This window comes from Podarcis gaigeae, assembly GCF_964106915.1.
Source record: "Podarcis gaigeae genome assembly, chromosome: 17".
In the NCBI taxonomy this organism is placed as follows: domain Eukaryota; kingdom Metazoa; phylum Chordata; class Lepidosauria; order Squamata; family Lacertidae; genus Podarcis; species Podarcis gaigeae.
Genome location: NC_139694.1, coordinates 38,337,722 through 38,363,415, shown reverse-complemented (window position 1 = coordinate 38,363,415; position 25,694 = coordinate 38,337,722). Strand labels below are relative to the sequence as shown.

The following is a 25,694-nucleotide window of genomic DNA, read 5'->3' as shown; positions in this document are numbered from 1 at the left end:
GTGTCAGAATGCATAGGGCCTGTGCCACAGACTCATGATAACAGGGACTTCAGCACAGGCAGTGTTGCCCGCTTTATAACTCCCCCCCCCCTCCTTTCCTTTAATGGCCACTTTATCTGAAGGTGTGAACAGGTGGGATGGCCAGGTTCAAAGGTTCAAAGGAGGACAGGGCTACGTAGGCATAGAAAAGGAAACCACAGCAGAGGCAGCTTTTCATGCAAGGGAGAAAAGCACTCTGCACATGGGGAAGACCCAGGACTGTTAAAGGCACAGGCGTCCCTCCAAACTTGGCCCTCCAGCTGTTTTGGAACTACAATTCCCATCATCCCTGACCACTGGTCCTGTTAACTAGGGGTGATGGGAGTTGTAGTCCCAAAACAGCTGGAGGGCCAAGTTTGGCCATGCCTGCTAATGGCAGGTGATGGTGATGCTTCACCCTTCATGCTGTGGGCAGGGAAAGGCCTCACATGCTCATTGCTGCGCATCATGCTGCTGTTACAGGCACCAGAGCAGGCCCACCTGTTTTGTCCCTGCCCCCATTCTGCTTAACTGCCAACCCTGCCCCCAGATTTGCTCATGGCACCAGCTTCCCCTCTGCCATGAAAACGCTGCAGAGGGAGAGGAACAGTGGTGCAGCTACAGATACCAGTGGCCAGGAATTGCAGGTGGCCAGGCTCCTGTTTGTGGCTTTCTCATTGGCACCCTGTGAGAACAGGATGCTAGGAGATTGGCCATGGGCCTGATCCAGAAGGACTCTCCTTGTTTTCTTATGTGTGGTGAGCTAGACCTGCTGTGTGTTTGGGAGCCCAGCTGCTCATTCGATCCCTGGAAATCTCCCCCCTCCCCAAACTGCAAGCCCTGTCCTGCCGGCAGCACTGGTGAGGAGGGAAGGAGCCGTGGCAGGAGGCCCTGGATGGCTCCCGCTAAGTCTTCCTCCTCTTGCTCCTCCTTCCTGTGCTACATAATCCCTCTCCGTTCTCTCTGGGTTGCAGCAGCATCTCCGGGGGCAAGAACCCCCAATCCCCGCTCACACAGCACAAAAGGGCCACCACAAAAGGGCCACCGAGATCAGCTGTGCACTTGGATGAGGAGGAGGGCTCTGAAAGGCTGCCTTGATGTGTGTGGGGAGGTGTGATTCAGCCAGGAGGCAGGAGGGATTCGTCATTGGTGGTTGCATAATCCTGGCAGCAACCTCAAAACACCCACCAAGTTCGCATGGGATGCCAAGAGGCAAACTGACTCTGAGGTGGGGTGTGCCTGCCATCTGCTGCGAGTCAAGGGAACTGCATGGGCAAAAGAGCCCCTTCTCCATCCTTGCATCTTGGGGTGGGGAACATTTTTCAGCCCAAGAGCCCCGCTCCCTTGTGGACAACCTTCCATGAGCCACGCTCCAAGAGGGAAAAGGCACGGGCGGCACAAGGACGTGGCTTTTCTTTGCACAAAAGGCCACACACAGAGCCCCCTTCTCGTGTATCTAGGCTCATCAAAGTCTAGTCAGGCAGAAGCAGCCCAAGAGGACCTGGAGTGGGAGCCGAGAGCATGTGGCCTGCAGAAGGTGCCAAGGGCCAGAGAGTAAGGCTCAGAGGAGGGCAGGTGGCCCCTGGGCCTGACATACCCCAAGGAGCCAGGTTTTGCCATGTTGTCTTTCTAGAGAAGGGAAAGGTTTGCCCAGTATGTTTCCCGTCCAGGACTGCAGGAATGTAAGAAGCAGGCAGGGATTTTTATGAGCTCTGGCGTTAGGAAGCAATAGGGCTCTTGCCGATTTAGTAGTGTAGAAGACAGAACTGAGGCAAGAGCAGCACATCATGCAGGGCTGAGGAAAAGCTGCATCTGCTAAAATTCCCTCTCATGCTCCCTATTGTCACACTTTGAAGCAAGGTGTAGCTGAATGAATATCCCATCTAGTTAAGAGTGACCACATTCCAAAAGGGACAAGACTCATGTTTAGTGGGGCTTCTGGTTCAGCGCTGCCTTAATGGAGGTAGCCCCCATGACAGCGGGAGATCGTAGGCAAAGGAAAAACAAGTATGATTGAGGGTAAGCCATCCTTGTAAATCCCTCCACCCCCACCCCCCCGGACAGTGGAAACTGGCTTCACTTGCATTTTGTCTTGGTACCTGGCACTCACTCCTGTATGGAATGCGGGGGGCAAGGAGGAGCTGAGTGCAAAAGCCCTTTGCCTGGCAAAAACACTCCAACGCTGCCATTAAGAAGCAGAGCTACTCCTGCTAATGAGAGCTTAATTGGACTAAAGTACAGGTGTATGTAGGGACGCGGGTGGCGCTGTGGGTTAAACCACAGAGCCTAGGACTTGCAGATCAGAAGGTCGGTGGTTCGAATCCCCATGACGGGGTGAGCTCCCGTTGCTCGGTCCCTGCTCCTGCCAACCTAGCAGTTCAAAAGCACGTCGAAGTGCAAGTAGATAAATAGGTACCACTCCAGCGGGAAGGTAAATGGCGTTTCCGTGCGCTGCTCTGGTTTGGCAGAAGCAGCTTAGTCATGCTGGCCACATGACCCGGAAGCTGTACGCCAGCGCCCTCAGCCAATAAAGCGAGATGAGCGCTGCAACCCCAGAGTCGGTCACGACTGGACCTAATGGTGAGGGGTCCCTTTACCTTTACTTTACCTTACAGGTGCATGCTAGAAGAGATGAGTTCACAAACTGCAGAACAAACCAAGTGTAGACTTTAAGGTTTGAATTTGAGATAAGACTTCATTCGGTGCAAAAGATGGGGGGAGGAGAGCCTACGGTTTCTTTATTTAAAGTTTCCTTCTCTACAATTAGGATTTGGCAACCCTCCACTGAATGCTAGTTCAAATTATATTTGTACAAGTGAGGATGGAAGAAATTGGATTATAAATTTGGAATATAACATCAAACAGAACTGTGTGTGTAAAAATAAGGGAAAAGCGAGGGAAGCTATATTTTGCAACAGGTTTACGATGGAAGAAGAAGAGTTTGGATTTGATATCCCGCTTTATCACTACCCTAAGGAATCTCAAAGTGGTTAACAATCTCCTTTCCCTTCCTCTCAGAGAAGTCTGACTGGCCCAAGGTCACCCAGCAGCTGCATGTGGAGGAGCGGGGAAGCGAACCCAGTTCACCAGATTACGAGTCTACCACTCTTAACCACTAAACCACACTGGCTCACTTAGAAACTTAGAAACTTTATTATCTATGAAATGAAATGAATAACGCTAAGAGGGCTTGGAATTTAATTTAATTTAATTGGAAGGATAACTGGCCATATATCTTCAGCTGGAAGGAAGGATAAAAGGAGTCTGTGAGCTGCCAAGGAATTGATAAAGTTATTTATTGAGTCATATGCAATTCAACAGACCACTCTTCCCAGGCTGAGAGGGAAAATGGTGAAAACAGTTTATTTACTGGGACAGAGCAACTTTTGCATTTGTTGTTAAAGCTCTTCGTGCAAAACAATGAAACATGAGCCAGAGCAATGGAGAAATTTCTGGATATCAGCTCCATCCAAGGCATGATGAATAACAGCAACAACTGAGAGAAAGACATAACACAAGGACAGGAAGAAATACCATGGACAGAATAATTGCCACACACAGGATGAGAAAGAATATAGTTTGAGTTGAGGTCCAGCTCCCAGGGCCTTCTGGCGGTTCCATCCCTGCGAGAAGTGAGGTTACAGGCAGAGGGCCTTCTCAGTAGTGGCGCCGCCTTGTGGAACGCCCTCCCATCACATGTCAAGGAAATAAACAACTACCTGACGTTTAGAAGACATCTGAAGGCAGCCCTGTTTAGGGAAGTTTTTAATGTTTGATGTTTTATCATGTTTTTAATATTCTATTGGCAGCCACCCAGAGTGGCTGGGGAGACCCGGCCAGATGGGTGGAGTATAAGTATTTTATTATTATTATTATTATTATTATTATTATTATTATTATTATTATTATTACTACTCACTTGAAGCTTTCTAAATCATTCAATGTGTCAACACAAATAGAAGTTATTAATATTGTAGTTGTTGTATAAGAGATTATTATTATGAAACTAATAAGATTTTGGAACACAGAATTAAAGATTATGAAATCATCAAACCTAGCACACCGGGGGGTAACATTAACGAAATTATTTAATTCAGTATTTGAATGATTAGTATTAATAATTGTATTATAAATTGGTATTGTTATACTGAGGCTATTATTGTTATACTGGCCTATAACTGAAAACTAACAACAATTTATTACATATAAAAAGACTCACGTTCAGTGGGACAGTTGGGTAATTTTGCACTCTGGACTTAATGGTCTTACAGAACCTCCTATCCCCACCTCTTTAGTTGGTGATTTGTGCATTATTTCACTTGCTTCAAATTGTGGTAAGCCAACCCTGCTGCCTGGGGTGGCGGCGGCTCATACTCATTTGTAGGAGGGAAGCTGCCTTCCACTGAGTCAGACCCTTGGCCCATCTAGCTCAGTATTGTCCACACTGACTGGCAACTGCTCTCCAGGATTTCAGGCAGGGGTCTCTCCCAGCCATACGTGGATACGCCAGTGGGCCTTGAACCCAGGACCTTCTTCATGGAAAGCAGATGCTCTACCAATGAACTGTGGACCTTCCCTGTTCTGCCTAGTGGTGCCCCACACTTCTGCCTTGTGCTGGCAACACTATTGCTGAAGCTTCTTTCAAAATTCAGAGGAAATTCTATTGGTGCTGTGCTTCCTGAATGCTGCCCAGTGGCGTAGCGTGAGGGGTGCAGGGGGGGCCGGCCACACCGGGCGCAACATCTGGGGGTTAGTGTTAGGGGGCACAAATCCACGGTTTAGGGGGTGCAAATTACTTGCCTTGCCCCGGGTGCTGACAACCCACACTACGCCACTGATGCTGCCTAACTTCGGAGTTTTTAGAGAGACAAGAACCAGTTGCCAACATTTAGAAATGACCACAACCCTTGTGCATTCAGAAGCAGCCCACCATGCACCAGTTTAGGAAGCGACACTTTTCCTGGCATGAAGAAGTGATGATGGGGAAAGCATCGCCTTTTTGATTTCTGCTTGTCCTACTGTCACTGAAGACCACATTTGTGCAAGCAAATGTCAGTCTAAAACTTGCATTTATTTAAAGTGCAGAGAGAACACAAATGGAAAGGGGTGGGTGTTTGCCAGGTCAATTTGCTATATGCTTTTAAAACAACCAACGAAGTGAGCCATGGCTTCTCTTGCCTGTTCCTTCCCTTGTCCTTTTGCCCTCCATCCGTCCCCCCTTGGTCTAGCAAGCAAGGTGCACAGCACAGCAGGGAGGAGCGCACACAAGGCTGGAAGGAATGGCGTAAAGGCACAGAGAGACCCTCCAGGTTGCAACCTGGCAACCACATACTATAAAGGCAGAAGAACAGGCAGGGGGAAGAGCGCTTGCAGCAAGAGAGAGATAGAGAGAGACGTCTACAGCTCTCAGGCAGCACAAACAGAGCTTACATAACCAGCGAGCTCGTCCAAGCAGGAAGATGCATTTTCACACATGTGGTTTCAAGTAGCAAGGGCAGTAGTCCGCAAGGGGCCAGGAGTGCTCATTCAGATTACAAATGCCTCCCTTCGACTTTGCATTATATATTAACAACTGGGCATTTTCACATATAAGGTGTAGGGCTTAACTATTAAAGAAACAAAGGCTCGGCTGCATCTGGGCAGTATCACCTCATATTGCAGGTGGGAGCCTGTAGGATAAATCGCTCCTCCATTTTAGAAGGGAAGAAAACTCCATGCAGAAAACTAGGGTAGTATACACAGCATGCATTTCCCCACAAAGAATCCTGGAAACTGTAGTTTACCCCTCACAAAGCTACAATTCCCAGGACCCTTAAAATAGGATGTTGTAAACAAAATCTGCCCTTATTCCCTTATGGGGGACACAAGAGCCCTTACAAAGTCCTTTGTAGGTTCTCCATCGGTAGGAGAAAATAACAGAGGCCAACCAGAGAATATTGAGATGCAAAGCAGCTAGTGAGCCTGATCTTTATTGAACTGTTGCAACAGGGTGCTCCCCTCACACGCAGGAGAAGGAGGAGGAACCCAGAACAAAGTTGTGCCTGCCCTTATACAGACATTTTAAATTCCCTGCCCTGGAGCTCAAGACCACCCCTCCATACATCATACCTACATCACAGGAAAGGCGGTCTACAACAGAAATTTGAAAGTTTTTGTTTTTCCTGTCCGCCAGGTTATCTAATAATGCCTTATCTGATTGCCTTTTCTGGTAGTCTGCCCATTCCTTTGAGATGGTGATCACCCAATTCCTGAGACAATGGGAAGGTTCCCTCACCCCCTCCCTCCTTGCAGAGAAAACATTTGGTCAGTTTGGGAGTCAAAATGGTTTCATGTGCTGCTCCAGACATGTGGTCCACATATCTATGTACGTGTTTGGTTGGTACATTTATGAACATTTATTATATATATAAGACCTTAAATTTTTTATTACAGGATTCTTTGGGAGAAGTCACATGCTTTAAATGCATGCTGTCTACACAGCCCAGGTGTCAGAAAAAAATATATGGTTCTAGCTTAGCCTTCTCCCCACCTTGCTCATTTTCTACGTGAGGGGTTTTGGTTTGCAAGGTCATGCGACCAAATGCTTACCTACCTGTGTCTGAAGTAGTACAACACAGAGGCAGGTCTACCACCTCCGCGAGGCACCAGCATCTCTGACGGAGGGAATCGGCAGCACTGAGTCTCTTTTAATGTAGAGTTTGGCTCTCGCTCAGTTTTTGCTCAAAAATCAGTTTGCAATGTACATTCAAAACTTGTATTCAGAATTTCTTCACTTCAGTTCTGCACAGGAACAGAAGTGTTTCCAGTGCCAGCTCCAACTGCTGCTTAGTGGGCAGGTGGAGGGGTGGTCTGAATTTTCTGCAATTCAGTGGTAGGAAGATGACACCATATAACTGTCTTGGTCTCCTGTACTCCGAAAGCAACCAAAGCTAAATTACTGTGTTACTGTGCTGAAAGCAGAGAATCTGCTCGAAGTAAACCACAGGCTTCAGCTTTGCTTTTGGAGTCAATTATAAGATAAATATTCCCTCCAATAATATACACACAGTGGCGTAGCGTGGGTTGTCAGCACTTGGGGCAAGGCAAGTAATTTGCGCCCCCTAACCCGTGGATTTGGGCCCCCTAACCCGTGGATTTGCGCCCCCTAACCCTAACACCCAGATGTTGCGCCCGGTGCAGCCGGCCCCCCCCATGCACCCCCCACGCTACGCCACTGTATACACAGAATATTTTTTTTAACTTTGCTTTAAGCAGAAAGAATAGCACTTTTAGAAGAGTCACATGACTCCCAAATTTGTCACATATATTTTGGTTCAATGTAGCCCCCTCTCCTGGTGAAGTTATTTCTGGTTTATGCAATAGGGCTTGCTGAGGTTTGCTGGGTCTTGAGTAGGGGGAGGGGAGAAGTTCGTCAGTTGTGCATTTAAAGGCAAACTTACAAAAATCACACTTTCCACAACAATGTGCAAATTGTTGACTGAGAGCCTTCTTTCCATAGTTGCTCTTCTTTGAATTTTGAAATGTAGTTATCTAGTTAAGCAATGTGTACAAAAATGCAATTGCTAGTGTTCCTAAAAATGCATATATTTAATGAAAATAACAAAAATGTGTGTTATACCAGGGATAACTACAAACAATGTGTGCATTAGGAGAAATTCACAATAAAATGCAGATTTTTTAAAAGGGCTTAACAAAAAATAATTGCAAACTGATGTGGAAATGTGGAGAACTGAATTTAAGATTGGAAAAACGAGAAACCAACATTGAGATTTGCCTGTTCCTAGTCCTAAAGCATGGGACTCGTTGGTCAGTGGCTTATTCCAAGGCTGCAGTCCTAAATACCTTGCTAGTCAGCTCCATGGGCATAGCCAGGGGGGGTCAGCTGTCCCCCCTAAATTAAGTAAATAAATAAAAATACTTAACTGACCAATTGCATCATAGTTAACTCAGTTTTGCACCCCACCAACATAAAGTCTGCCCCCCCAAAAAAATCCTGGCTACGCCCATGGTCAGCTCCTTTGAAAACAGTGGGGCTTACTTCCATGTAAACATGCATAAGATTGGGCTGTGAATCATTCTTCTGCTCCTCTCTGACATCCTCCCTCTTCTTCTGGTTATGTAGGAGGAAGCTGCTGGAGTGTTAGGTAGGATTACTCACTGCTGCTAATTTGCAGGCATTCTTCAGCCATTCCTCCAAATGGTCTGCTCCTTAACAGGTTGCCTTATTATAGAGCTGATGTAACAGAGTGCCAAACAAAGCAAACAGAGAAGTCTCCACTTCATATCTCACCTGGGCCATGAACTTCCTGGATCAGCTGAGCCAAGCTGCTTGCCTTGTCTTAGCTTGTCCCTCATCTGTAACATGGAAGATGGCAACTCTGACCTTTCTTTCAGAGCTCTCGTAAGGACTTCTTGCATAACGCATTGCAAAATGTGCTACAGCAATGCAAAGTGTAGTGTGACTGCCTCCTCCAAGCAGAAGTTGAAGGACAGAACACCTGGGTTCTATCCACCATCACAATGTGGATGGACTTTCTTTCTAAGGATTATCAAGTGGCAGGTGCAGGGCCAAATCCACTCCCACCATATACCAGGGAAGAGGCAGAACTGTGGGTCTAGCTGGCAGTGACAGTGGGTGTGGACACAGGACTCATCAACAGCAGCCAGCAGGGCACGAGGAGGGGAACAGGGTTGACCCGCTCTCTGCTATACCCTCAAAGTGACTGTCCAGCCCAGTAGAAGTAGTCCCTGACATGGGAAGCAGTAGCAGAAAGACGTGGGCTTCTAGCCTACAATAATTCACCAGGAGCACAAACTGGCAAGTGAGAGAGACAGCCTTCAGTTTGAATGTGTGGAAGAGAACTGTTCTCATTATTTGGGAGAAACAAGTCAGGGAAATGATATGTGAAGCAGTGCCACCGATTCTGTGGCAGGGCAACATTCTAGGTAGGCATCTCTGCTTGTTATAACCTGTGGATGGGGGAGAAGAGGCCCGGCTTCACACAGAAAGGACGACCATTACCATACGGTGTTACAGTTTTCATTTATTGACACGTGTGGGGAGGGGAAGCATGACGGAAACAACCCCCCACCAGTCCCCACAAGAACCACAAGAACAATCTCCAGCTCTGAGCAACACGGCAAAGCAAATGTTCAGTCTGACAGGAATACAAGGGCAGGTGGTAGAGGGTGTGGAATAGAGGAGGAGGGCAACTGACCTTGCTGACCCTCCTGCTTTCCCCACCAATATCTTTTGGGGAACATTAGGGGATAGCCCATCCCCCCGCCGTGTGGGGCATCCCTGAGCTGCACCCAAAGAAGCAACTTTATTTCGGACTGGGTGCTGCAACTGTCCTAGGGAGCCCAGTTCTTCCCTGGGGAGAGGGGCAGGTAGCGACAGATCTGTGAACACAAAGCAGAGCACCTGATGAATGCAGGAGGCCTTGGCTGCTCCTGGCTGGTCCCAGCTGACTCTCTCTTTCCCTAGAATCTACCAGCACTTTGTCTAACTGGCCCAACTGAAAAACAAAACACTAATCAGCAAGAGGTAAAGACAGACGTAGCATTCTCAGAGCAGGCTCTTGCCCCACAGGGCAGCACCAGCTAAGCAACTCATGCCAACAAGTCAAATGCTGGACTGGCCAGTGGCTTCCTACTGCAAGGCAATGTGTCAACCCCACATCCTTGCCCCATGCCTTGTACGTGAAGCAGACCTGTCTGCCTCTTACGATTTTGTTACTTGCGGCAGCACTGCCCATGTGCTGAGGCTTAGATGCGTCCTTCCTTCATCTTAAAAAAAGGAAACACAACCTCAAGTTTGTTTTTTTTAATGGCTACAAAACTGCTTCAGAATGTGGAGGTGTAAGTTGGAGATATTCTGGGTACTTGCGAATTGGTGCTCATCACAGCTGACTTCTCCCTGGTTCAAACTGAACCATGCTAAGAAAAACCCTATAGAATCCCCACCCCCCACCCCAAAATGTGCACCCCGTGACAGAAAAGTATAAGTTAGTTTGGAGACATTGAGGCTGCTACAAACCACCAGCACCCGTCTTTAAAATGTTACATCTGTCTTCACCGCCTGGAGCCCAACTCCCGAGGTCCCCCCAATGTCTATCAAATGGCACCTCCCTGTCTCAGGATTCCTGGCGGCTGCTTTTTTACGATTTCCCGTTCCACTATTCCCACACAGCTACTGTGGGGTCCTTCTGCTCCACCAGATCTTCTCTGCTCGACAGCTGCCATGTTGCTACTCTCACAGGGAGGAGAAAGAGTCTCAAATCCATCTTGGAATCCGCCCAACGGGTTATAGGGAAGGGTGTCTTTTTCAGCCCCTCCACCAACACAGCATCCTCTCCCCCGCCCAAAGCCATCCAGGGCTCTCGCTGGGCTCTACAGCCAACATGGAAGGAAGTGTGGTGAGTAACACAGCAGGGTTGTGAGGGCTTCACCAGCCTTAAGGGGGAGGCGGGCTTTGGTCCCAGGCAGCAGGGCAACTTCAAACCCTGCTAAAAGCAGGCTGGACAGTGGCTGACTTGACGTGACTCCTGGGCCCCTCAGGGCAGAGATGTCCCCAGAAGGGGGAGCAGGAAATGAAAGGGCACGCCCACCTCTTGGGTGAGGGTACTGGCGCAGCGTCATGGCTGTGAAGCCGCATGCAGGAGGGTAGCTCATGCAAAGGGCAGCGGCCCAGGCTCTCCAGGCACCTGCGGGTGGCAAGAAATGGGTTAAAGACAGGCCATTTCTGTGATAATAAGTCCCTGCCCTTCCAGGACTCCCAGGACAAAGCAGCCCCATCTTCTGGAGCCCTGGTCCTGGATAAGACCTTCTTGCACCCACTGAGACTGCCCCTCCTTCCCATTGCTATTTGCCCTGCAGCCTATTTCTGTATGCTGCCCATGCCTTAGTCCCAGCTACTGGGTTTCCTTGTGCACTGTGCTTGCAATAATGAAACATGGCAGCCAGGACTAGGCTGGGTTGCTAGCAGTCCCTAGAAGCAGTCACTCTCAGAGAGCAGCCTGTAGAGTGAACCAAATTGCGCTCTCTCGCTCGCTCTCTGTGCACAATTCAGCTGAGTTAGCCGTGCCCTAGTGGATCCCTCCTGCACGTCACTGCCAAGGTCCATCCCCCCACCTCATTCCTCCCTCCCGGGCTCTAATCATGCCACAAAACCAATGAGCAGGAAGCAGAAAAACCTACCTATGGGGGCAATGTACCCCTTACAGTGGTTCTCCACCTTGGGTCCCCAGATGTTTCTGGCCTACAACTCCCATGATCCCTAGCTCACAGGACCAGTGGTCAGGGATGATGGAAGCCCTGACAGTTGGCCATCACCTTAAAAAAATCCAAGAAAGGAGAGTCCACCCCCTTCTGCAGGATGCCCTTCAACTCATCTCCCTCTGACGCTTCGTTGCAAAACGCAGGCCAAGCGGGCAGAGACCGGCAAGGGTGGTCTTGTGAGTATGTCTCTCAAGCTTAGTCCCTCCCCACAACTGCATAGCTTCTAATTACATTCCTGCCCCGGTGCTTTTAAAATAACACTGACAAGCAGAAATAAAAGGAAAGGCCGTGCTTGCTTAGCTTCCATGTTAAGAGAAGCCACCTTTGCTTAATTTCTGCATATCCAGTGACTGGTAAGGAGTACGGGGCAGTGAGCAGAAAGAAGTGAGAGATCTGCCCCCCCCCCAGCCCCCAGCTGGCAAAATGCTCTTCTATCACACGCACCTCTCTGGTCACCATTTCCCATGATGCGCTCCAGAAGTGGCCTCTCCAATTTCCTCGCCCTCCGCACCAGGTCCATGCTTGGTGATGTGGCGCAAGAAGGATGTGGCATTGAATGCTCGCTGTAAGAATGGAAGTGTGAAAAAGGTTGCCAGCTTAACAGAAAACTGCCTGGCCTGAAGCAGCAGCTTGGTCTGCAGAAATTAGCAGGGGAAACTCTTCTGCAGTGGTGGGATACTTGGTAGTGGGGCCCGCTCTGTGGGAAGCCCTCCCGTCAGATGCCAAGGAGATAAATAACTATACAACTTTTAGAAGACATCTGAAGGCAGCCCTTCAGAAGTTTTTAATGTTTGAAGTTTTATTCTGTTATAACAATATTATTATTATTATTATTATTATTATTATTATTATTATTATTATTATTGCAGGTCATGCTTTTAATGAGGCCCACAAGTACATTCTGGCCATGTCACAAAAACCCCATCCTACACCTGTTATCAGATGTGGAGCAGAGGCTTGCAGGGACCCTAGAACCACTTCCTTTAAATTAAGCAATGCAGAAAGAGTGCAAACCCTTCTCCACCTTGGGTTTAAGTTAAACATTCCTCTTTACCTTCCATTGACTGCGAGCAAAGTTTTTCTGGATCTGCTCACACACAGAGCCATGAATGTCTTTCTCCAAAGCCGTGTCCCCAGAGATCCTGAAATACATAACACGCAGGGTAATTATCTTTTGTTAGATAATTTTGCCTTGGTGTCGTCACTGGTCTGGGACTGGACTAGCTCAACTGATGCACATCTCACTTTCTGGCCACTTCGTATTCCCATGTGTGAAAATCTTGGTGCCCTGGTGTCTATGGTTTAATGTGGTACTGTACACGTATAAACTGTGAAAGACGTGGAGCAGAGCAGAAAAGCAGGATTTATCATGAGGCTTTGGTGTGCAATCTTGCTACCTATTTCATTCCAGACAGAACAATTTTCAGAGACCACTTAAGGTACTGAATTAAAGTACTCAGTACTAGGCCTGCAGGTGGGCCTAAGCTCCAACAGAATACAGAAGGTTGTAGAATCAAAGCAATATACTACAGAACAGGGGTGCCATCTGGGGCTGGGGCCGAGGCCCCCCAAAAATGTCAAGGCCCCAGTGGGCCTCCCCATGGCTGCAACAGGCCCCAGTGAGCCTCCTCCGCCACATGACGTCCATATGCGTCTGGCCCCCCAAAACTTGGGCGGAACCCAGCATGTGTGCTACAGAAGTGCAATCTATTGTTTTCCTTCCTGTTACAATCACATTGATCTAGTGGAGCCTCACCACTGTTTTGAAGAAAAGCAAAGCTTGGGTAAGGAATATTCTGAGTGGACGAGGAAGTGCTTAACCTTCTTCCCGCTGCTCTTCACTTTAAATTCCCTTACCAGCTGGCCCCTCCCCAGCCCAAAGTGCATTTTTAGTCCATTGGCAGAAAAGCCACGAGAACGGAGAATTTAGGGAGAAGAAAGAGCAAGCATGGAAGGGTTAGAGTGCCCCCTTCCTCACTGCTGCTCTCCACACCATCTTTCCCTTTCCCAAAGGGGTGTGTGTGTGTGTGTGTGTGTGTGTGTGTGTGTTACACATACATACACACTAAAGGGCCATTGCTGATAATATGGGAACACCAAAAATGGAGGCAGCTTGGCTCATGAAACAAAACACCGTATTGTTCTAACGCAGTATTATGTATGTATCTTTGTCATACAGTAGTACCTCGGGTTAAGTACTTAATTTGTTCCGGAGATCCATTCTTAACCTGAAACTGTTCTTAACCTGAAGCACCACTTTAGCTAATGGGGCCTCCTGCTGCTGCCGTGCCGCCGGAGCATGATTTCTGTTCTTATCCTGAAGCAAAGTTCTTCACCCAAGGTACTATTTCTGGGTTAGCGGAGTCTGTAACCTGAAGCGTATGTAACCCGAGGTAACACCGTATCTCCCAAACTCTTCTTCACCACACAACAGAAATGCCAGCAGTGGGCAAAATTATTTCCTTCCCCTTCCCACCAAGACCTTTGCAGACCGCCCCCCCCCCCTCAGGTGGCACTTACCAGGGGTGCTGCAGGGCCTGCTCACAGGTGAATCGCTTCTCAGTGTCCCGTTCTAGAAGGTGTCGGATAAAATCTTTGGCTGTGTGGAAACAAAGGGGCAAGCCTCACAATTTAATCAGAAGGTTGTTGCCTGAAGTGTCGCCCTTGGCATGGCTGCACTCACTTTCTTGGTTGCTGAACCACCATTTTGTCGGTTTGAGGCAAGGAAAAAAGGGCTGCCCTTATGCTATTCATATAATCAGTTATCAGTAATCAATATATTCACATAATCAGGGCTTACAGTATTTTTATAATCCATTTTGAATCAAAGGAAAGCTTTTGCCTTAGCTAACTGCAAACTGCTTGCAACAGCAACTTTAGAACCGACCTTTCCCCTAGAAAACATCCTTGTACCCTGACCAAGGGGAAGACATGAATCAGAGACACTGGTACAAAATCCCCCTCAAATGCGGGCTGAAATAATCCACAGAACAGGAAGGACCAAACCACAAAAACTCCAACACTCCCTGTTCTGTCAGAACTGGGGAAAAGGTCAGATCGTGCATCATTGTGCATCATTTGTGCAGACAACGGAAAGCAGAAGTTAGGAGTAGAATTCTGCGCTTGACCAGGAGGTGGGAGCATGGCAAGAAGCACGCTAATTGGCTAATTTTCGCTGGCGTTTGTGACCGTCTCATGATTGTCTCATGATCTGTGATTTGCTGTGATTTGCTCAGGTATAAAGACCTCAGGATTTGTGTTTCTCGGGGTCCCAGTCCTTTTGGAAAAGATTCCAACTGGGTCCTTATTGCTTAGCAATAAAACCTCACCTTCTCTTTCTCCAAAAAGCTGTGTCTGCCTGATCCTTGTTCACTCTAAGTGGGTACCTACTTTACTTTCACGTGCTACAGGTTAATGTGGTAGGCTGAGGAAAAATGCAGGGAGCAATAGTGTTGCTGTTCCCTTTTGTTGTTGACAATGGACAATTGCCAGTTATCTGAAAAGCTTACTGTTAAGATGGATCCCTAGTTCTCAGTGACATAGTAGCTCTGCATCTACATTTTTACCACCTCAGACAGTTATTGTAATACTCTTCCATACAAACCTCTCACTCCACACAGAAATCCACCACTTAAGGAAGAAAGATTCCACCCACGTCTTTTTCTCCAACAAGTAATATTACTGTAATTGGGTGGGGTTTTTTCAGTGTTTCATTTGTTTACAATATTTCTGTTTTTATTTGTTCTAACCATATAATAAACTTTAATTTAGGCTTCTGGCCAACATTACCTCTGCTTTTGAAAACTTAATCAATTTCTTAAGCATTTTGATTATGAATTGTTTTTGTTTACTATTTGGGGCATACAGTGAGGCAAATGTATACTGTTTCCTATCCAATGTCTCTCTAATCAACAAAATTCTTCCATTTTGGGTCTCCTAATAAGTTTCTAACAAAATAAACTCATTGAAGTAAAAATTATCACACTCCCTAAACTGGATGCAGAGGAAGGCTGGCCAAAGTAAGATGGTTTTCACGGTCTATGATCTTCCCTGAAGTGGAAAGCCTTCCTCTAAAAGAGTTATCCACTGAGACATTTCCTTTATGTAGATCACCATTCTATGGACCAATCTACCTCCAGCTGCCCTTTTTATTGTGCATTCATGATCACCTGTGCTCATAAGGCTACGGGCAGGTAGGGTCATAGTTAATCCCGCTTTCAAAATCACATGCGGCTGCAAATGTTTGGGGTGCTCAGACTACTTCACTCACAGTCAGTACCTTCCCTGTGATTTTCTGCTGAGAGCAATTATTTCAAGCTCAGCTTAAAGTATTTTCATACTGCCCCACTCCCTTCTCACGCTTTTATTTTTCCTTCATAACCATTTCTTTCCTGCCTTCGTTTTTCCATGTTTCTCAACAGTTCCGTGTGGCATCTTGCAGCTGTCCACTGGTGCTGCCTAGTTGTCACACCACGGCCAGATCTGCCAGCCGCCACCGCCTTGCAATGAACCCAAAATCCACGGCGAGGCTTTGCTTTTTTGCTTGGCATGGAAACCCCTTCACCAATGCAATGCTATCTTCCTCCTCCTCATTTTCTTACTGCCCTCTTTGAAGCCTCCTGGGGGTTCCAAGTTTAATAGCACCAAGATTTATGCTGCTGCTTTTTGACTAGCTGCTGTGTTGTCATAATATATAAATAGTCTGGACTGAAACACCCACAGGACTCTTGCAGCTTTGAAGTAACAGCTCAGATACATCTCTGTGGTGTCTCCAATGAGAGATCCTACAAGATGGCCCTCTGTCTGTCTTGTATCTAATTTCCCACAAAGACTGAAGTTAAAACATGAAGGACTGATTTATTTTGGTAAACCTCACAACAATATAAGATTGTTGTGTTATTAACATCTGGTTATTAAAACATCTGGTTTCGGGCAATACCTCCCTGGATTGATCAGGTTGGCTCTGTTGTATTTCTATGTAAGTTATGCTAATTATTTCTCAGTTTTCATAAATGAGTGTTTGTCCTCTTTTTGGAGGATATGTTTTCTCTCTCTTTTTGCTTACGTATTAGTAGTGACTCTATAGGTGGCCCTCCCTATGCCCCCCCCCCAGGCCCTCCTCCCGCTTCCACTCACCTGACTCAGAGATATCATCCCAGTATGGAGAATCAAACTCATACTCAGCTTTCAGGATCTGGTTGAAAAGCTCGGAGTCGTTCTCATCATAGAAAGGGGGATAACCACAGAGCCTGCAGAGAGCAGCAAAGGGCACTGAATCAAAGGCCTGCACAGAGGCCGCTACCCGTGGTAAGATGCAAGAGGTTGTCCAGGGGAGAAGGCAGAGAAAGATACGCACAAGATGTAGGAGATGACGCCAAGCGCCCAGGAGTCCACGGCTTTTCCGTACGGTTTCTGCTCCAGGATCTCAGGGGCTGTAGAGGACACAATGGGCATGAGTGAGGGGAGGGCATGGTGCTTTGCTGTGTGCCCCGTCCTCAATTCCACCTCTTTTAGCAGGGGGGCACAACCTGCCACCCTCCAGATGTTTCTGGACTACAACTGCCATCAGCCCCAGCCAGCATAGCCAGTGATCAGGGGTGATGGGAGGTATAGTCCAACAACATCTGAAGGGCTGCAGGTTGTGCATCCCTGCCTGATAGCGTAGCAGCACACACAGGGTCCACCCTCCCACAAAATGTTTCTTGAAAGGTGCTGTTGTTCTTGCTACAGGGAACCAGGCAGAGGGCCTTCTCAGTAGTGGCGCCCGCCCATCAGATGTCAAAGAGATAAACAACTACCTGACATATAGAAAACATTTGAAGGCAGCCCTGTTCAGGGAGGTTTTAAATGTGTGACACACTGATGTATTTTTAATCTTTGTTGGAAGCCGCCTAGAGTGGCTGGGGAAACCCAGCCAGATGGGCAGGGTACAAATAATAAATTATTATTTTATTTATTTATTTATTTATTTATTTATTTATTATTATTATTATTATTATTATTATTATTATTATTATTATTATTATTGCTGCAGCCCCCGCTTCCTCTAACTTAGTAGAACCCTCCCATTTGTGACCGCTCCCTCTTTTGTACAAATAACGTTACCCCTGAGTGCATACGGAATTAGTTTCTCTGAGCAAACCCAACCTGACCGCCACACAGTTAGAATTAAGGGGCAGAGCTTCCTTCTGTGACAGACAGGAGGGCTCTCCCTGCCACCCCGCCCAGATCTGAGCCCAGGCATCTCTCCAGAAATTCAGAGCAGCCTTTCACCCTGTAGGCAATATCCAAGAACATTGCCTGCCTGCTGCCAAGTGTCATACTGGGCCTCTGTTGTCGACTGTACCTGTTCACAATTCACGCCTGTATGCTCATGTAGCACTGTGACCCTGCACAATTAAGGGCGAGCAGCCTTAGCTAGGTCACCCCCAACCCACCCCCTTCTGAATCACTCCAGTTGGGAGAATCTGAGGGATTACAAAACAGGGTTGTGTGTATGCTGACATTCTGTAGGGGCACAAAAACACCTCCAAATTTGCCACCTGGAAACCTCAGCTTTTGTCTGGTAATTAATTAAAAGGCAGCAGCATGAATACTTATGAAAAACATGCATGGAAGTGTAAACCTAATGACTGGCAAAGATTCAAAAGCCATGGGTGTAAGATTGCCAGGGGCAGTGGCGTAGCACTGTTTGCCAGCGCCTAGGGTGGGTGCGTGCGCACAGGTGGCAGACAAGTGTAGGACCAGGGCATGGAGGGTGAAGGCACCTTGGCCCCCACTGCCTCTGGGCAGGCACTCATGTGCCAGGCAGGGATGGGGCATGGGGGGCATGCCAGGGATCTCTGCGAAAGGGAGCTTTGTTCATGTCCCCACCCGATTGTGTGGCTGGGGCAACAGCATCCCTGGCACCCCACACACTACGCCACTAGCCAGGGGTCATGGGTACAGCCTCCGTGCCCTGCAATTGTTGCTTGCAATATCCTCAGTGAATAGTAGCAGCAGAAAAAAGGTTACATAATTTTATATAGATTGTAGAATTCAGGTTATCATGGCATTTTTTTTTCTTTTTAGCATAGAGAATTCTTCACCTCAAGATTATGTCTATACACATGGTCAGTATTTCTGGAAGCTCTGCCAATGGAACAGTGTTTTGCTTATGTATACTTTGTTACCTCAATCCCTCCACAAACCCCACAACATCCATACTTCAGGCATCCATCTGTATATTATCTGCCCTAGAAAGAGCAGCCAACCAGACTATTTTTGCAGCTTGCCATAATTACATGAAGAAAGGCTAAAAGCAGATGAATTTCCCCTTTTAGTTGCAGAGGCACCCTCCATCTCACTGCTCCCACTCAGCTTACAATGCCCACCCCACCCCCCCCCCATGCCACACTCACCCACATAGCCAGGGGTACCACAAGCTGTGGACATGATCCCATCAGCCTCAATCTTGGACAGCCCAAAGTCTGTAATCATAATCTTGGCATCTTCAAACGGAGTAGCATAGAGAAGGTTTTCAGGCTGTTTGGGGTGTAGCAGAAAATTGGGTTACCTGCATATTAGTTCCATTTCTCCTTTCCCCTAAGCAACCCAACTGATGGACTGGCAGACACACCTTCCTTTCAAAGGAGCCCAAGGTGACAAACAAAATAGTAAAACATGGCTGACTGTCCATCCCACTGGCCTACTTTGGCCTGAGCCCTTTCCCCCCAAACCATGGCCAGCGGCTGGCTGCACACCAGGCATAACATCTGATGCCAGGTGAGGGGCAACTGGAGACACGGCTCCCAGTGCACAACTGGGAGCCTTAAAGTGCACTTCCAATTGTACATTGAGTAGAGAGGCTTCTTGTGACCATCAGTCAGCTGGTGAGAGCAAACCAGCTGGGATCAGTTTCACTACAAAGTTCCCTAGCCAGCCCCAACCCAGAAAAGAAAACCATAGCTTGAAGGCAGTGCCCATCATCAGCTGACAGGCACTTCCTTCAAGCTCACTGGGCTGCACTGCATTATTGAATCCCCCATGAACTCTGTAGCCAGCCAGTCCCTGAAGGGGCTCTTTGCCTGCTCCTCCTGAAGGAGCGTCTCCACCCCCATCGTTCTGCCCGGATGCTGAGATCCAGCGCCGAGGGCCTTCTGGCAGTTCCCTCACTGCGAGAAGAAAAGCTACAGGGAACAAGGCAGAGGGCCTTCTTGGTAGTGGTGCCTGCCCTGTGGAACGCCCTCCCACCAGATGCCAAAGAGATAAACAACTCCCTGACATTTAGAAGACATCTGAACTTCAGGGAAGCTTTTAATGTGTGGCATTTTAATGTATTTTTAATCTTTGTTGGAAGCCGCCCAGAGTGGCTGGGGAATCCCAGCTCGATGTGCAGGGTACAAATAATAAATTATTATTATTATTATTATTATTATTATTATTATTATTATTACTATTACTATTATTACTATTATTACTATTATTATTATTTGCAAGCTTCTTTCTCCTGCTCCAGAAGGTAGGACACAAACCAATGGATTCAAGTTACAGGAAAGGAGATTCCAGGAAGAACTTTCTGATGGCAAAAGTTCTTTGACAGTGGAACAGAAGGTTGCGGGCTCTCCTTCCTTGGAGGTTTTCAAGCAGAGGTTGGACGGCCATCTGTCATGGATGCTTCAGTTGAGATTCCTGCATTGCAGGGGGTTGGACTAGATGACCCTCGGGGTCCCTTCCAACTCTACAATTCTATCTACAAATATTAGATTCCTCAATGAGGCAGTTGTACCAAGAGTTCAGCCATTGGGCTTCATGGGTGAGGAGGGATTTGAACCTCCCCCATCAAAGTCTGGTTTTTGCCACTAAACCCAACTAGCATGTGAACCAAGGACTGTCCCCACGCAACTTCTTTCTCCATCAGCTTGAGAAATAACAGAGGCCAATTGCACCACCTGCTACTCTAACCCACCAAATGCACAACTTGTGCAGGCCTGTCAAGCTGAGTGCAGTCCATCCAAGTTCTCCAATGAACCTCCCATTTTTGCAGTTCACCCGCAGGTGCAGAAAATGGTGGGGAGGAATGTGACCTGGCCGGCAGGCCTATGTGGCTCATGTGCTGCATTCGGCTTGGTGGCTCACAAGTTCTGAAGGCCCCCCAGGAGTGAAAATGAATTCCTATGGAAGTGTGAGCAGCGACTGTAGCCTTTCCTCCCTCCCTGCTTTATTCATTTATTAGTAGCACTTGAATTCCACCCAACAGCCAAGCTCTCTGGGCTGGTTGCAAACAATAACACTTTAAAACACAGCAAAAGGACAGAAAACAAATCAGCAGCAGAGAATAAAACAACACAGAAAATACACAACGTCACTAGCTATACACAACAGGTTTAAAACTAAGTGGATTAAAAAAATTCAGTTTCAAAGCCTGAGAAGATTAAATGTCTTCTTCTGGCACCCAAGAGACCACATGCTCACCAACCCCACACCTGACATCATGCATAGCACCCCCACTCCTGCCCCAGACCATCCCAGGGCCCCCTGTGCTCTCACCTTGAGATCCCGATGAACAATGCCCAGATCGTGCAGGTAGTTCACTGCCTCCAGCACCTGCCGGATCAGCTGGCTGGCATCCTTTTCGGTGTAGTAGCCCCGCTCAATGATGCGGTCAAAGAGCTCTCCTCCTGTCACGCTGCAAACCAGAGACAGGTGGCTTACCTCCAGGCCCCACCTGCATTTCAAGCAGGAGCCCCTGTTCCCCTCACAAAGCTGCAATTCCCTGAGTTTCTTGGGAAGAGGGATTGATTGTTAAGCCATATTGGGAATTATAGCTCTGTGTGGGAGATGGGGCACCCTTAACAAACTACCATTCCCAGGATTCTTTGGGGCAAGCCATGACTGCTCAAAGTAGCGATATGGCTTTAAATGTGCAGTGCAGATGGTGCCCAAATATTAAACTGCAGGTCCAGTTAACTCCCATAAATGAAATGCACGGATTGGGAGGGGGATAAGTGATCTTGTCTTTTATATAAAGCAACAGAATGTCTTGGGCCAGCCCAGATCCAGGTGTTCCATCATCTAACTCCCCCTACAAAAATTACCTTCTGCAATAGTTTCTTTTGCAGATTTTGCCTGCCTTCCCCAATAACAAGAGTCAAGATTGGTATATTCTGAGACGCTTACGCCAGGGGTGCCCAAACTTTTTTCAAAGAGTGCCAGATTTGATGAAGTGAACATGCATGAGGGCTGACCAATGTTGTTGAGCTTTTTTAAGGATTTTACCCCAAAGTTTTTTAGCTATTTTTTGCATTACTGCCATGGGGGCCAGATTAAATTGACCAGCGGGCTGGATTAGGCCCCCAAAATGGACTCTGGACATGCCTGGCTTAAGCAATCCTAATGGGCCGAGATCCTCCAACACAGCACTTCCTCTCTCCCGTCGTCAGGTCTCTCTTCAAAGGCCGGCTTCTGCATTAAGCCCTGACTGTAGCCCCTTAGCTCTCATCTGCAGCAGTACTAAATACCTGTAGCTGCATGTGCTCCACCAGCCCTTGAACCACCTAACCCAGTGTCACACCTGCCACTCCCAGCCAATTCAGAAAGGGCTAGCCATCTCCAAGACACCCTGGGGACACCCCAGACCCAAATGAATAGCACAAGGGACTTCTACTCACAGCTGCATGGTCAGGTACAGGTGAGTGGGGCTCTCATAAATGTCCTCCAGAGCCACAATGTTCTCATGCTGAATCCTGCAGTGCCAGTGAGATTAAACAGAAACAAAGAGATGGAGGAGTAGGCATGAGTCAGAAAACCCTGGCTTCTCCCCTGGCTGTGAGACAGGCTTGTGTCTAGAACATAATACAGTCAAGGGTCTACATGCAAGGCTTGAGAATGCCGTGGTGAGTCCAGCTGGACTTGGACTGGGGAGACCCAAATTCAAATTAGGGTGGCTCAGATGCCAAAGAGGAAAGGGCTCCCCCTGAATCTTTAACATGAGTGTAGAAGAGGGAATTTCAACAGATTTAGCTCGCATGACAAGCTAGACCCTAATTCAAATCCCCACTCGGCCACAAAGTGAGCGAGGTGACCTTGGCCAGTCACTGCCTCTCAGCCTAATCCACATGGGATGGAGGGGGGAAAGAACCTGAGCTCCTTGGAGGAAAGTTAAGAAATAAATGCAATTTATAAACAATATTGCAAGATGCTGAACCTGTGTTTAGATGCTCAAAAACCAAGAGACCCAATGTATAGGAAATGCTTGGGGGGGGGGTTAAAAGTCTAACTGAAAGCCACATTCTCTGACCCAAAAGTGGGAGATCCTAGATCCCCAATCCCAGATCTGTAGGGACTAGATTTTAGTCACTTAGGGAAAGGTTCTCTGTACATGCTTTGAGGCACATAATAAAACTAACATTATCACCATTGGTTGAACAGAGTTGAACCCCAGTAATGAAAGCAGATTCTGAGGATGCATTTTATATTCCAGAAGGAACATGAATATATCTAGGTATCTATCTCTACACACACAGACACACACACAGTTACTTACTTTTTGAGGACAGCAATTTCATTCTCCACTGCTGCTTCCTTGCCCCGCAGAGCTTTCTTGGGAATACATTTGAGAGCTACAAGGCGTTGGGATCCATGCTCCTGTGCCAAGACCACCTCTGAAAAGGCCCCTCTGTCAGAAAAGGGGAGCAGGAGGATCAGAGAGAGGCAGAATAAACCCACCTGTCTGCACGCGCGCGCACACACACACACGTGCACCTCCCTCAATGCCACAGAGCTGTTTTCCCATGTGGCACGCTTTACCCTAAAAAGGTGTTCATCATAAAAACATAAAATCCAGAGTCTAAATTTACCTAACTGCACCACTGGCTATAATATTTTCAGTAAAGATGCAGGCAGCCATTATGGTCTGGACAGGGATGGTGGGATAATCAAAACAGCTGCAGTAGCCCTTGATAACCCAATCCTATATGCATGTTTACCCAGAAGTGAGTTTCACTGAGTTGGATCAGCGAGACTTATTCCCAGGAAAGTGGTTACAGGAGTCCAGCCTAAAAGATGCAAAATAGCGAATCAGCTTTTAAATGTCACAGATTGTCTCTCTCACTTTCTCACAGGAAGCCCTTAGCATTTGTTTGTTCCCAGTCCAAAAAAACCCCTCAGCTTGCATTGTACTGGTGCTGGGAACAACAGCAAAAACAGTTAAGAATTTCACTACTAAGTTAAATCAGATGTGGGTTCCTTTTAATAGGGCAAATGACCCAAGTGTTACCAAAATGCACAAGGGGAATAACTTTTTGAGAGTTACTGCAAGTGCTCACAGCGGGATCCCGCTTCTTCATCACATGGGGAACAGATTTGCACAGCTCTGTTTACTGCTTGACGTTTCATGATCTGATGGTCCTTAGATAAATGTGTGAGCTGCCTCCAGCGAAAGGGTTCCTAAACCGACATCTAGCAACGTGCCAGTTCCCTCGCAATCACTGGATGCTACAGAGAAAACAGCTGACAAGTATGCATGTGTGGACCCAGGCCTGCGGCTTCCCCTGATCAGGCAGAATAAGTGTTTTTTTGTGGAGTGGTGGGCAGGGGGTGAGTTGAGTCATGTTCCAGATTACATGCCTCTCCTGAAATGGCACCTATTTCTACCCCATTCTACTCCACATTCTAACTGCACTGAAAACCCCAAAAGTGGGGAGGGAGGGAGATTTGTACACTCAGTTAGGGAAGAGTTAACTTTGTGGCTGTTCTCACTCCCCCACTCCTGATTCCCCGGACTCTTGGTCTATTATTGTCCCATACACGTCAGACATGTGTGAGAGCCTCCCCCCCCCCCCCGTTCAGCCAATAGGATGACAGCATGCAAATGAAGTGCATCAGGCTGCGCCATTCCTGGGGTGTCTCTGCAGAAAGAGACACCCTGCAGTGGGGAACAGGTGCCCAACTGCTGGAGCAGCAGAGGAGATAGGGCAGGGGGCTAAGAGAAGGGCAGGTTGAGAGTGGCAGATTGAGAGAGGCATCATGTTGGGCTTGGAACTAGGAAGGTAAGGTGTGAGCTGCCAGCATAGCACACAGCCACCCCTATCACCTTCCCTGCCCACTGGTGCCATCAGGACAGGATTTGGGGGCAGCCCCACAGGGCTCTGCTCAGCAGAATGACAGGAGGGTGTCCAAACACAGCAGAGCTGCCTTTAAAAATTCCAAAATAAGTGGTCAGCCTTACCCATCCTAATAGCTCCACCCTTAAGACCATGAGGTCTGAAATCTAAAATTACCTAAGGGCACCACTACCCATGGGAAAGGCTAATTTTGCTTATGTTGACAACGTTTAAAATGAGTACTTATTTGTCAGCTGAAGTTAAGGAGAAGGGCTTTGAGGAATGGCAGAGCAAAACCAAAGTTTATCCCCGTGAGAGAAGCCCTGTAGGTTCAGATCAGTTGACCAAGGATTGGGCTGGGAGCAGAGGGAGAAAATGATGTTAAGGTGGGTGGGAGGAAGAGAGGACGTTACTTTGCCATCTGGGGCTGATGGGATTTGTGGTCCAAAAGTTCTGGAGGTCACCAGGTTAAGGACGTCTGCTGTGGCAGCAGAGAAGGTGCAGCTCAGAACATGGGGAGCAAAAGGGGGCTTTAAAATCAAGGAATGACGAGTGCCAGGAAGCCTCAGTTCCCAACTGGGTGTGGTTGGCAGGACCGACATGGCACAGAGTGCCCCGCACAGGTCTTCCATTAGCCGTTGTCGCTTCACTCACGTGCCCAGCTTCTCTTTGATGTCGTAGACGCTGGTGATGTCCTCAACCTTTTTCTTCCAGCCTTTCCCGAGCGGCATTGCGGACGGCTGCAGACCGGCAGCGCAGGAATAGCTAGGCCCAGAGATGTCGGAAGGAACACACACACAAAACAGATCACTGAAATGGGGTCAGCTCATTCCCACGGCTTCTTCGGCCGGAAACTTCAGAGATCATTCCTCTGTCATGAGATATAAAACATTTGTTGAATGTAGGGCCCAGTGCAGAGCCAGGTCAAGACACTTTGATGCCTGTGGCAGAAATTCCAAACAGCTCCCCTGCTCCGCATACAGATGTATTAATTCTCTGTTCGAGCTTTTCTGAAATGAACGAGATGGGAGGTCTCCCAAGTGACATTGGGCGCTTGAGATCCCTGGAAGAGTACCAGCTGCCTCCCACTCGGCCATCCTTAATGGTGCCCAAAATCCACTGCTGGCCCTACCATTGGACAAAGCGAAGCAGCCATCTCAAGCAGCTGGTTTGGGGTACCATGAAAGGGCAGCAAATTGTTATATTGTTCTAATTAATTTAATTGATTTGCGTATTTCTACTGTCGAGGGAAGAAAAAGGCACTTGTGAGATTTTCTCCCTCAGGTGCAAAAATAGTTTGCCTTGGGCCCAGGG

At 47.7% G+C, this 25,694-nt stretch overlaps 1 protein-coding gene across 1 annotated transcript; it reads right to left on the bottom strand.

Annotated features, from left to right (window-relative positions):
* Positions 1 to 9,042: 9,042 nt before the first annotated feature.
* Positions 9,043 to 25,169, bottom strand: PNCK (pregnancy up-regulated nonubiquitous CaM kinase). The gene is made up of 11 exons (XM_083719625.1): positions 25,035 to 25,169; positions 22,823 to 22,954; positions 21,948 to 22,022; positions 20,827 to 20,965; positions 18,699 to 18,822; positions 16,655 to 16,730; positions 16,435 to 16,547; positions 13,819 to 13,897; positions 12,353 to 12,440; positions 11,743 to 11,861; positions 9,043 to 10,724 (listed from the first exon to the last, which is right to left on the bottom strand). The coding sequence occupies exons 1-10, from the start codon at positions 25,109 to 25,111 to the stop codon at positions 11,751 to 11,753; spliced, it is 1,014 nt and encodes a 337-aa protein (XP_083575751.1). The 5' UTR covers positions 25,112 to 25,169; the 3' UTR covers positions 9,043 to 10,724; positions 11,743 to 11,750.
* Between the last annotated feature and the right edge of the window lie 525 nt (positions 25,170 to 25,694).

Bases quoted from the DNA above. Each gene is read 5' to 3' on its own strand.
- PNCK (XM_083719625.1), bottom strand. From the start codon at position 25,111: ATGCCGCTCGGGAAAGGCTGGAAGAAAAAGGTTGAGGACATCACCAGC. The intron at 22,955-25,034 runs GTGAGTGAAGCG...CTTTTCTGACAG, and splicing joins ATCAAAGAGAAGCTGGGCAC to AGGGGCCTTTTCAGAGGTGG. The intron at 16,731-18,698 runs GTGAGTGTGGCA...TGTCCTCTACAG, and splicing joins TGGTACCCCTGGCTATGTGG to CCCCTGAGATCCTGGAGCAG.